This window comes from Camelina sativa, chromosome 13 (genome assembly GCF_000633955.1).
Source record: "Camelina sativa cultivar DH55 chromosome 13, Cs, whole genome shotgun sequence".
NCBI lineage: Eukaryota > Viridiplantae > Streptophyta > Magnoliopsida > Brassicales > Brassicaceae > Camelina > Camelina sativa.
Genome location: NC_025697.1, coordinates 6,950,796 through 6,962,262, shown reverse-complemented (window position 1 = coordinate 6,962,262; position 11,467 = coordinate 6,950,796). Strand labels below are relative to the sequence as shown.

Sequence of the window (11,467 nt, the reverse complement as noted above, 5' to 3'; positions counted from 1 at the left end):
AAAAAAAAAAAAAAAAAAAAAAGATTTTTGTCACTTCTGACTGAAACGAACCTATCACAAGCTCTCGGAGCTACAGACTGAGCAGTGGTGATGGCTTTATCGGTGGAAGCAGAGGATAGAACAGTGGCATTCCTCATCTTTCTCCCATCGATGATCTGAGTTACTTTGACTGAGTTGGGGGATTTTGGCTGAAAGCCATAACCTTTGTTCTGGCTCTGGAAGTGAACAGGAGATGCGTACAATGAAGCAGCCGTAGCCGTCGCCGCCGCCGCCATCGCTGGGGGAGAGTAAGAGTGCTGGGAGGCGGAAAACAGGGAGAATGAAGAGAGAAAGAAAGAGTGTGGAACTTTGGGTGTTAAAAAAAAAAAGCACCTTTGGTTGGCTGCGAGTGGGGAAGATCTTCTTGTTGTAGGACAAAACAATATTTAAACGTTTTATTTTTTAATCTATTTAGTAAATTTTCTAGTCATTGTTTTTTTTTTTTTTTGTCGTCTAGTCTTTGTTAATCTTAATTATTTCTTTGCTAAAATATCTCATTTCATTTGGCAAGTCTTTTGTTGTTAATGCTACGAAACGTTTTGTGTTATTCTAGTCTTTGTTTTACAGAAAAAATCATTGGTTACACAATTCCAATATTGGAAATTTGGTCTTTTGAATAACAATTAATATATTAAAAAAAAAGGATTAATTATTTTTTGGCAGCAACAAGATGTGTCTTTTACACCTACTTATGCCATCATGGCATCATCACATACATGAATCATAAAGTGATAAAACTCATACTATATCCAACACAACAGAAGCAATTGTTTGGCACAACTTATTCGTGTTTTTTTTTTTTTGGAGTTTAAAGCTCCCTTTGTCATCAATTCCTCCAATCATAACGCGATATGGTCATGTGCAACCTCGACAACCGCTTGTGCGTATGGTTGTTCAATTCAAGCAACAATAAATGGTACAAAATGTATTCCATAGATCTGGATTTAACTGTTGCTTTTGGCATCAAAGGCATGGTATCCCAAGATACTCAACAATATACGCTCTCGTACCACTAACAATTTTTAAGAAGAAGAAGAAGAAGCTGTATTATGATCGCATGCTAAGTAGAAAACTAATTTACACGTGACTCCGAAATCAAACGAGATGAAGTTGCTTTTCTCGGCTAATTCCATCAGAGTTTATGTGTGTTATTTTTAGAGTTTAATCTCTATTTTATAGATTTGGTTAGTGCCAAACTGCCAATGCATAATATGCAACCTTTGCTTCTTCCATCAACTATTTGTTTCTCCAAGATGTGGATCTGATGTTACCATGATTGCTTCAAGTACTCTTTTTTAAGACCTAAAAGGTCTCAAAAGTTATATGGTGATTCTGACTCCTTTTAGGTTTGCATTTCGATCACTGAACAATTTTATGGATTAAACAGTTTATATTTCTTTCTCCTTGGGTAATGTCCATCATCTTCGAAGAAGCCCACTTTTTTCCTACGTCTAAAAATATATGGGCACGATTGCAATTTTGACATACATAAAAGGACCAACTACATAAAATGAATAGATGAAATTGGGTTTATATTTTTTTTTCCTAATGTCGTCCATGTCGCTTCAATCTACCTACAGCTCTCTCTGCCCTCTGCGTCGATCTCGATCCCGATAACGATCATCCCCTCCAATTCTCCGGTGAATTCACCCTACTCGTCGCTTTCTTCGTTCTACACATTCCACCGTTTACCGAGGAGATCGTCAAATCCCATCCAGATAAAGCCCGGACGACGGCGTCGTAGCTCTGATTGTCTTTAAAGGAGGGGGATCTAGGTATTGATTTTGAGAAAAACAGTGAAGAGATTTGAGGAATTTTGAGAGTGTTAGGGGAACGGAAGAATGGTGGAGCCGGTGAACTCTTCGCTTGGGAAAATGCTCTTGGACGAAGTTAGTCCAGTGGTCATGGTTCTATGTACGCCCCTTGTTGAAGAGACGTTCCTCAAGAATGGCCTATCCTTTGTCGAAACGCTTAAGCCATTCTGCAACTTTAGTAACATCGATGGTGAATTTCCTGATTTGATTGCCAAATTGGTGATTCTGTGTTCTGCGTTTTACAACTCCCCCAACCCGTACGATTCTAATTGTGAAATCTTTTGTGGTGCAGTGCCTGTTCGGACATCAAGCGATCAGCTTTATAGGCTAAAGAAGTTCACACTGAGATTGTTTTATGCCTCTGATATCAGACAACCAAACGTAGAGGTATGTAAAAACTTGACTTGGTAACTAGTTCTTTACTCAGCAACAATGTGGGTTCAGCTTTTTAAACTGAGAATATATATTGAAATCATTACCTATCTTTACCAAGAACGCAACGTGAAAGAAGATGAGGTTTGGGTTAGGCGTATGCTCGTTTTTGTAGTATCTCTCCACTTTGTATCTGTCGTGTTGTTGAGCTCAATTTTGATTATGTTTACTTATGGTTAGGTTGCAAAGCAACGGCTAGAACAGGTTATTACTCTAGCTGGGGAGAAGGATTTTCAGGATTTAAAATCTGACCCTCCTCAAATTACTGATATACTCTCTAGTAAGTCTCTACTCATCAAGTGTGCTTTTATGATCATACGATGGCTTTGCTTATTCTTACCTTCATGCGCTAGTTCTTTTTAGTAATCCAGAAGTCGAATTCTCTAACTTGTTGCTTTTCTAATGCTTTTCTCCCTGCAGATCCAGAGTCTGAAATCGCACCCACATGGTTTCAGTATTACAATAAAGAACTTATACGTACATTGTCTTTTTCAGACCACGAAGCTTTTGATCATCCTGTGGCTTGTAAGACATTAAATGGGTTTTAGAAAATCATTGTTGTTGTCTTCTCTCTTTAAACTAGGTTTGCCGATCTATTATGTCTCATAGAGTTTTCTGTTGACTACCAAACAATTTGAAATGTGCTTTCAGGTCTCTTGGTTGTTTCATCAAAAGACGAAGAACCTATACATAAATTTGTACATCTTTTCAACTCCAATAGATTACCTAATGATGGTGCTATGGACCCAAATATTTTGAAGCATTACTTGTTGGTGCATGACAATCAAGATGCAACAACAGAGAGGTATCTGTTCCTTATCCCCTCGTGTATGATTAGATTTTCGTCATAATTTTGTAGGTGTCAAATGTAATGTTGTAGTTGACTGGATGCTAATTCTTCTGTAGAACGTCTAAAGTTCTGTCTGAGATGAGAAGTCAATTTGGGAATAATGAATGCAACTTACTTTGCACTAATTCATCTAAAGAGGGGAACGTGGAACATCAGTCTAACCCTTGGGCTTCATTTGTAAGTCACTCATCAGAACTTTTATACAGCGTATTTTTCAAGGCTCATTCATCAATCCATTTCAATTTTGTAAGTCATTATTTTGATTACCAATTCTTCTGAAAGAAATCAAGTGTTTCGGCCGACAAACTTGGATGTGCTCTCACTGGTGACGATATTGTGGAGGTATTTTTTAAAAAACTCCCGGCTGCTAGTTCATTTTCTTGCTGATTAGTTTCACATCTTTCAACAGTTTTGGAATGTTTTAACCTATGGTTTTACTTTTCCTGGCATATTTGGAGCAGATCAAAGATCTGATGCAAGAGTTTGCTTCCAGGCATATAATTCCTTACATGGAGCAGAAAGTTCGAGAACTTAATCAACAGGTTAGCTTTAGATATTCTAACAAGTTATTTGTTTGCTTTACTTAGGCTTCTGTTGTTCTCTTTCCTTGTCGTTTAGTTTGCATTTTGTTGTGTCTCCAGATTTCTGCAACAAGAAAAGGTCTAAGAAACCAGATAAAAAACTTATGGTGGAGAAAAGGAAAAGACGATGGTCCGGATGCGACCAAAGGTTCAATGTATGCGTTCTTGAAGTCCTTTCTCCTTTTATGATTACATAAACATAATTCTAAGCTCTAACGATCTTGCTTCCACTTTTGAAGGTATACCTTTAGCTCCACTGAATCTCAAATTAGAATTTTGGGTGACTACGCCTTCATGTTGCATGATTATGAACTTGCGTTGTCAAGCTATCGGTTAATATCTACAGATTACAAGCTTGATAAAGCTTGGAAGCACTATGCTGGTGTTCAGGTAGCTTCACATTTCTGTAATAATGTTTATGTAAACGTGTTCCTGTGGCAGTTCGTCATGTCTTTAGAAACTTACATGCAGTTTAGGTTCGCCATTGTTTTTCACTTTATGTCCTGTGGTTGCTTCAATAGTTCATCATTGATTGGCCATTGTTTTGTTTTGCTAAAATTTGCGCGGACTACTCATCTTTTCATGGATGTTTGGAAGGAAATGATGGGACTTGCATATTTCATCTCAGACCAGTCAAAAAAGGAAGCTGAGTACTGCATGGAAAATGCATTCAGCACTTATATGGTATGTCTTTATAACTCACACTTTGATCTGTAACAGTTCTTTTAGTGAATGACTATCAGTTACTTAAATTGGTGTTTATTATAAGCAAAACATAAAACAAAAATACTAATGGTCTAATATAAGTAAGTGACGCGGTTGTCTTAAACATGCTTTAAAAACTTCGTGCAGAAACTTGGGAAGTCTGGCTTCCAAAATGCTACGAGATGTGGGCTCTGGTGGGCAGAGATGCTAAAGGCTAGAGATCAGCACAAAGAAGCTGCTTCTGTTTACTTCCGCATATGTGGAGAGGTGCTTCTTTTTATGCCTTCAGGCCATATACATATTGTACAATTGCTAACTTTTACTTATTTTGCAGGAACCCTTGCACGCTGCAGTCATGTTGGAGCAAGTTTCCTACTGTTTCGTGTTAACTAAGCCAGCGATGCTACACAAGTATGGATTTCATCTGGTTCTCTCAGGAGACCACTATAAAAGTTGTGATCAGGTACATGTCACTTTGCTGAAAGAGCTCAAGCTTCGTACATGATTTGCATTCTAAAGAACACACATTGTGTGCCTTTTCCAGGTTAACCATGCAATTCGTACATACAGAAGTGCAATCTCTGTTTATAAATCAACTACATGGAGCCATATTAAAGACCATGTATATTTTCATATTGGACAGTAAGTTTTAAATGTGGTAAATGTAGGTCTTGTGAGATGTGACGTTTAGAAATTATGGTCTGAAACTTGCTATGAAATTATTTGTTCAGATGGTATGCAATTGTTGGGATGCATGATGTTGCAGTTAGAAACATGCTCAAAGTACTGGACTGTGGCTACCAATCTAAGGCAACCCAAGAGATTTTTCTCAGGGACTTTTTCAACATTGTTAAGGTGCCTAGCCTGTACTTTAGGTCTAATATGCTCTATGAAGCTTCTAAGAAAGAAAGATAGCGCTTACAATAGTTTCTTTGTTTATAGAACACTGTTTTTATTTTCACTTTTCTGTCATTTTAAAGAAAACTGGAATGAAGCATGAGGTGGTGGGACTTCAACTTCCAGTTATTAACATGTCGTCTCTTCAAGTTATATTTGAAGACCATCGCACATATGCATCTCAAGCTTCTGTAAGTTTCGTATTCACTCTTTGGAAGTATGTACATATTGCTACACACCATAGTCTTCCTAGGATTTATACTCCATTATGAACAACTTAATTCGCATCAGATTGGTTAAGATTTTTGGATTACTTGCAAATAAATAATCTTTATGCATCATTCAGTTGTTTTCTTTTCATTAATGGCGAGTGTGCATCTTCTGAGTACCACTATAATTCACATGTCTTGTGGTCAGGCTCTTGTAGAAGAGAGCATCTGGCAATCACTGGAGGATGATATCATTCCATCATTAAATTCTGGCAAGTCAAACTGGCTGGAGTTACAGTCAAAGCTTCTGCCAAAGAAATACAAAGAATCAAATGTTTGTGTCGCTGGAGGTATGAAGGTTGTTGTTAGCTGCATTTGCTGTTTACCTCAATCACACACAATATTCTTTACAATTTTCCTGCATATAACTTGTATTGAAATCTGAAGGCAAAAATAAGGCAATCTCGTCGATCTAAAATAAGTACAGCTATGTCCAAAATCTGTTTTGCCTTATGGTGCCAGCAGCAGGATATTTCAATTTAATCTACGGTCTTGATTTGACTATTTGAAATGAACATCTTTGAAACGACTAGCTTTGGTACTTATGCACGAATAGCTACGGTCATGTTTCTTTATTTGTGACATCATAGTATCTGTAAATGTTATCACTTGAAAGGAAGGGAAAATTTCTTTTGGACCTGATATTCTGGTGTAGCATGTCTGAACTTTTTTGTATTTGTGGATTCTTACTTGCTTGTTTTTCATTGTTTTCAGAGTCAGTGAAAGTGGATCTGGAGTTTAGGAATCCATTGCTAATTTCTACTTCCATAACAAGCGTGTCTCTCATCTGTGAACTTTCCGCAAATCTGATGACCTAAAATTAGGTATGCTGTTTCTGTTATTTGATGTTCACTATAATTTTATACATCCTTCATTTTGTATATGCGAAACTTATCTCCACATTTGGACTTTGTAAAGTAGATAATGAGCCAAGTAGCTCAAGCTTGGGTCCTGAGAGTTCCACAGGACATAATCAGTAAGCAGCTAATCTCCGAAGTCTGGTTTCTGTCAATTTGTTTTTACTTATATTTGAATGATAAGCTGTGCCATCTATGTCAACAATATCACAGGGTTACAACCTCTGGTGTTTCTTCTTTCACTTTGTCTGAAGTGGATTTCACATTAGGTGGAGGCGAAAAAAAATTGGTCAGTCTGCTAAATTAGATACTTGGATTATATATTTTAATATTTTAAATTTTCCTCTACCTGAATTTTTCCATCTTGTGTATATAGAGAACAATGTTCTTTAAAGTCTTGGTGTTTCACTTGTAGTTGGTCTTTACTCTACTTTATCAAAATTTTGAATTGCATGTGTTTTCATTTCAGAAGAAAATTATGAAATAATTGCTTGGTCAAATGTGCTAAGAAACTATTTAACAAGTCGTACTCTATTATTGCCAAGTTATTGAAAATTTGAGACTATGGCCTCATTGCTACTAACCTTAATTGAAGACACAATGTTGAATTTCCTTGATCTTTTGTAAATTTTGATTATTATATCTTCCTTTTGCTCACTGTATCTCCTTGGCGAAGTTCTGAGGATTTATGTAGCTTGTTACGCCTTACTTATGGTTTTGATTTTTTCTTGTAGGTGAGACTCACTGTTACCCCTGGGGAAGAAGGTATCCTCAAAATTGTCGGTGTTAGGTGGGAGTTGTCTGGCTCCATCGTAGGTGTGCATTACTTCCAATCTGTGCCTGTAAAGGCAAAAACTGCCAAAGGAAGAAGGAAAAACAAACTTACACCCACTGATGCCTTGAAATTTTTAGTCATCAAGGTACAAATTTTTCCTCTAAAGTTTAAATTTTTATGATTTGTTGCGACCTCTTAAGTTTAGAAATTTTGAATGTGCAGAGTCTACCCAGGCTTGAGGGTTCAATTGATCATCTGCCTGAGAAATTGTATGCTGGAGATCTACGTTATCTTGTTTTAGAGTTGAGAAATAAGTCAGAATCCCCAATTAAGGTAGTTTTCTTTTACTGATCAACCGTTTTGTTCTGCAATTGTGTGGCTGTTGTCTATGAATTTGGTTTGTTGTCTGGTTTATCTATTTATTATTCTTGCTTAATGATTAGATAATGTGATGCGCTAAATATCCACTGGCTTATTCATGTGCTAACAAAGTCTGTATGTCCTTGCAGAATCTTAAAATGAAAATTAGCCATCCAAGATTTGTAAGTCCTGGAAACTATAAAGAAGAGCTGACAACCAAATTTCCAGATTGCTTAAAGAAGGGCGATGAACAAAATATTCTTCAGCCTGAAACAAATAGAACAAGTAGTGTATTTGCATTTCCAAAGGTCTGTGGCAAACCTTCTCTTCAAGCCACAAAGGCGAATGTGCATGTGAGGTTATTCTAACTAACATTGTTTTGAATGGTGATCTCATTCAGGATGTATCACTGCAAGGAGACGGATCTTTAAGGTGGCCTCTTTGGCTTCGAGCTGCCACCCCAGGAACGATATATTTGTATTTTACAATATACTATGAGATGGAAAATGTATCAAGCATCATGAAATACCGCACCCTAAGGATGCATTATAATTTGCAGGTGAATTTTGTAGGCCGCATTTTTAAGAATTTGACTATGGTATGGGCAGATCTGCATTGGCTAACAAGTCTAATCATTTCTATATCGTACATTTTTGTCTAGGTTTTACCGTCTCTACAGACCTCGTTTGAAATCACCCCCTCTCCATCAAGATTGCAAGAATTTCTTGTGCGTATGGACATCGTGAACCGTGCGAATTCAGATTGCTTCCAAATTCACCAGTTGTCAATAGTTGGGTGCCGGTGGGGCATCTCATTGCTTCAGCCTGTTGATACAATCTTACCTTCCAAGTCTCTACTCGCTGGGCAAGCTTTATCATGTTTCTTTATGATAAAGGTCGTTGGAACCTATAAATTTCATTTAATGCATTTCTAGTAGCTAGTTGATCTTTCTCTTTTTTCAAGTCTGAAAATAGAATGTTGTTCATAATTTCAGGATTGCAGAAAATCCGGGACTGAAGACGAAAAAAACATGTCCGTTCCTCCCAGCCAAACTGACGTAAAATTGTTTACTCAGGACGATGATGAAAAGCTTTTCGATATCGTTAACTCACCTATAGCAAGCTTCCATGAAAGTGAAAGGACATGTCAGGGACCCTCAGCTCAGGTTAAGCGAAAATCCTCTTTCAGGGACATAAATCTCATGCGCTAGAGATTGTTTTTGAAAGTATATATTACTCTCTTAAACACAGTATCACTTCACTGGAAACTTAAATTTGTATGATGAAACAGGCAAGTCCAAATACTGTGGACTTCATTCTAATCTCTCGCCTGGAAAAAAGCAGCCATCCGTCAGCAGTTTCTGATTTACCAAAGATTATGTCTCACCATTCATGTCACAATAGGTAAGAGTATCTGCAAAAGTGTCTTTCTTAAGTTTTCAAACATATTTGCCACTTATAATCCCCTTGTTGTTCAATAACAGTATCAGAAGCTCGAGCCCGCTGTCGTGGTCACTAGACGGTCCCCGAAGCATACACCACGACTTTTCCACCTCCTTGTGTGAAATAAAACTAAAAATGGTAATCAGAAACACATCTAATGGATTATCATCTGTGACCATCAACACCATTGATTGTCTACCAGACGCAGCAGTACCAACTCCTTCCTCTGGAAACCAATCCGGGTGGCGCTACGTGCAAGCCGTAACAGAGGAAATGAAACTAACTTCAGATGTCATGGGAAGCCGTCTGGGCAAACCGCCATCTTCCATGGAAAGCTCACCTCCTTTCATATGGTCAGGTTTAAGTTCCACAAAGGTCCAAAGCCAGCCATTATCCACAACCGAGATCCCGCTGCAGATATCAGTTTTCTCTCCAGGTATCTACGATCTCTCTTCATATAAACTTAATTGGGAACTTTCTGAGCATGGAAGTGCATCATCAGGGATATGCCAAGGATATCCTTATTACCTTACTGTGCTTCAGTCTGAGTGAGCTTTTCTAGATCTCCCTAATGGTTGGATGTGTCCAATATTTAAGCATGAGAATATTCTATTATGAATTTATGATGTGCCATTGTCCTCTTGTGTATTCATTTTGATGGTTTATGTATACGTCTGAATTTTCAAATTTTGATTGTAGTAAGTTTGTTGTCAAGAAATTGTTTTTGTAGGAAAAAGATGAATTTTATTTGATGCTGAAAGGAAAAACAAAAAAAAAGATTTTATCTTTTGTGGAATAAAAAGGCTACAGAGAGTCAGAGACTATCCTGGCCTATTTAAGTTTTATAAATTTTATTTACTGAGCTGAGTTCATTTATTTCGTTTATGGAATATGTGATTTATAAAAGATTAAAAATTGAGAAATTAAAAATGCATAAGAAAACTGGATTTGATGGAGGATAAAATGATATTGGTGGGTGCCGAATTATTATTTAAGGGTTCACTAATTATCGTGAATTTAAACAAAGTCGGATGTTTAACAAAATAAAAATAAAAATTGTGTTGGACGCTGAATTATTATTATTAGTGATAATAAATATATACTAGATTGTAACCCGCGATATACCGCGAGCATATAATTTTTTTATAATTTATATTTTATATTGTATCTATTTGTTAAATATTGGATTTTTTGTAAATAGAATAATAACCAAATTTTCCGATTGTTGTGCGGCTGAATATTTATTTTGTTTTTAACCCGCAACATACTTCATGACCATTTGTTTGTTATATTTAGTTTGTTTTGTTTAGTGTTTGATATTCTATTTTGATTTTTAATTATTATAACAAAAAACTAAGGGATCTAAATATATAATCAGTAATTTATATGCTTTGATTAAGTCATATTTTTCCTAATGGTTTAATTATTTTATACAATATTAGTTAAATCAACTTGATTTTATGTCAAATATTCTAATATTAGTAGTATTGATAAATAATTAAGTGAGGATTTAACCCGTGTTAACACAAATCTAATAATATTTTATTAATTCCAACATGTCCTCTTTATAACTCATCTACTATATAACCACATTATATAGTATTTTAGACTTTTTTAATTTTACATATTCATAATAATTATTTTTTATTAAGTTTATATATGTTAATTATGATATTTAAATAAATGTCAATCGAAGTTTTTCTTACGTTAAGAATCAAAGCTCACAGATTTTAGAAAACAAAATGGGAATCAAGTTGTTGTTTTCTTTGTTTGCGAATGCTTCAGATATTTTCAAAACACAACAGAATGTGTGGTTAAATGTATGATAGTTTCTATTTCCATATTGATTAATGTTATTTTTTAGTTGGAATGGAAAATGTAAAATATTTAGGAAACAAAATCTTGAGTAATGTTAGTTATAGAAATTTTTTAGGGGTTAATGTTGTAAATAACTTTTTAAATAAACAAAACTAAAAGGGCATAACACAAAATGTACTTCAAAAATGTTAATATAGATACATTATCAATATATACATTGAGACATTTATGAAATAAATCCTGAAGTTGGAACTTATTTACAATCATGCCATTAACATTAATTTTACAATCATTTTTTATTTTAAATACTATCAAATTTGGAATCTAACTTAAGAAGATTTTCTCCTATTCAAATTTCCAAAAGTATCGGACCAACACCCATTAACATTAAATATTTTATATTTAATTAATTCATTCTCTAAAAAAACTGTTGATAATAACTTATTTTCATGTGTTTGAAAGTCAAGTGATTAAACTGTTGATAATAACTTTAATTTTTTATAAAATTTGGGGCCTGAACTGACACAAATGGTTTAAAAAAAAATTACTTCTCCAAATTAGTATAACTTAGGAAGAGAGTTTACCTTCTCCAAATCAGCATAACTAATTAGTAAGAGAGATTTTATTA

The 11,467-nt window shown here is 35.4% G+C and overlaps 2 protein-coding genes across 2 annotated transcripts in view; one reads left to right on the top strand and one right to left on the bottom strand.

Annotated features, from left to right (window-relative positions):
* Nucleotides 1-390, bottom strand: part of LOC104735655 (acetolactate synthase small subunit 1, chloroplastic) — a 4,252-nt gene extending 3,862 nt beyond the window's left edge. The window contains exon 1 of the mRNA XM_010455485.2: nt 52-390. Within this exon, the coding sequence (XP_010453787.1) occupies nt 52-275 (224 nt within the window). The 5' untranslated portion in view covers nt 276-390. The remainder of the gene's footprint in view (nt 1-51) is intronic.
* On the top strand, nt 1,583-9,803 carry LOC104735654 (trafficking protein particle complex subunit 8-like). Its single transcript, XM_019235119.1, is given in 29 exon segments — nt 1,583-2,043; nt 2,146-2,240; nt 2,466-2,565; nt 2,706-2,810; nt 2,937-3,090; nt 3,192-3,312; nt 3,418-3,477; nt 3,597-3,677; nt 3,777-3,871; nt 3,956-4,106; nt 4,314-4,400; nt 4,569-4,688; nt 4,756-4,884; nt 4,966-5,063; nt 5,153-5,276; nt 5,402-5,509; nt 5,736-5,877; nt 6,302-6,391; nt 6,394-6,411; nt 6,509-6,563; nt 6,658-6,733; nt 7,179-7,364; nt 7,442-7,552; nt 7,729-7,887; nt 7,980-8,138; nt 8,241-8,474; nt 8,574-8,744; nt 8,870-8,982; nt 9,063-9,803. Coding segments are annotated over 29 exon segments (3,816 nt in total). The 5' UTR covers nt 1,583-1,880; the 3' UTR covers nt 9,574-9,803.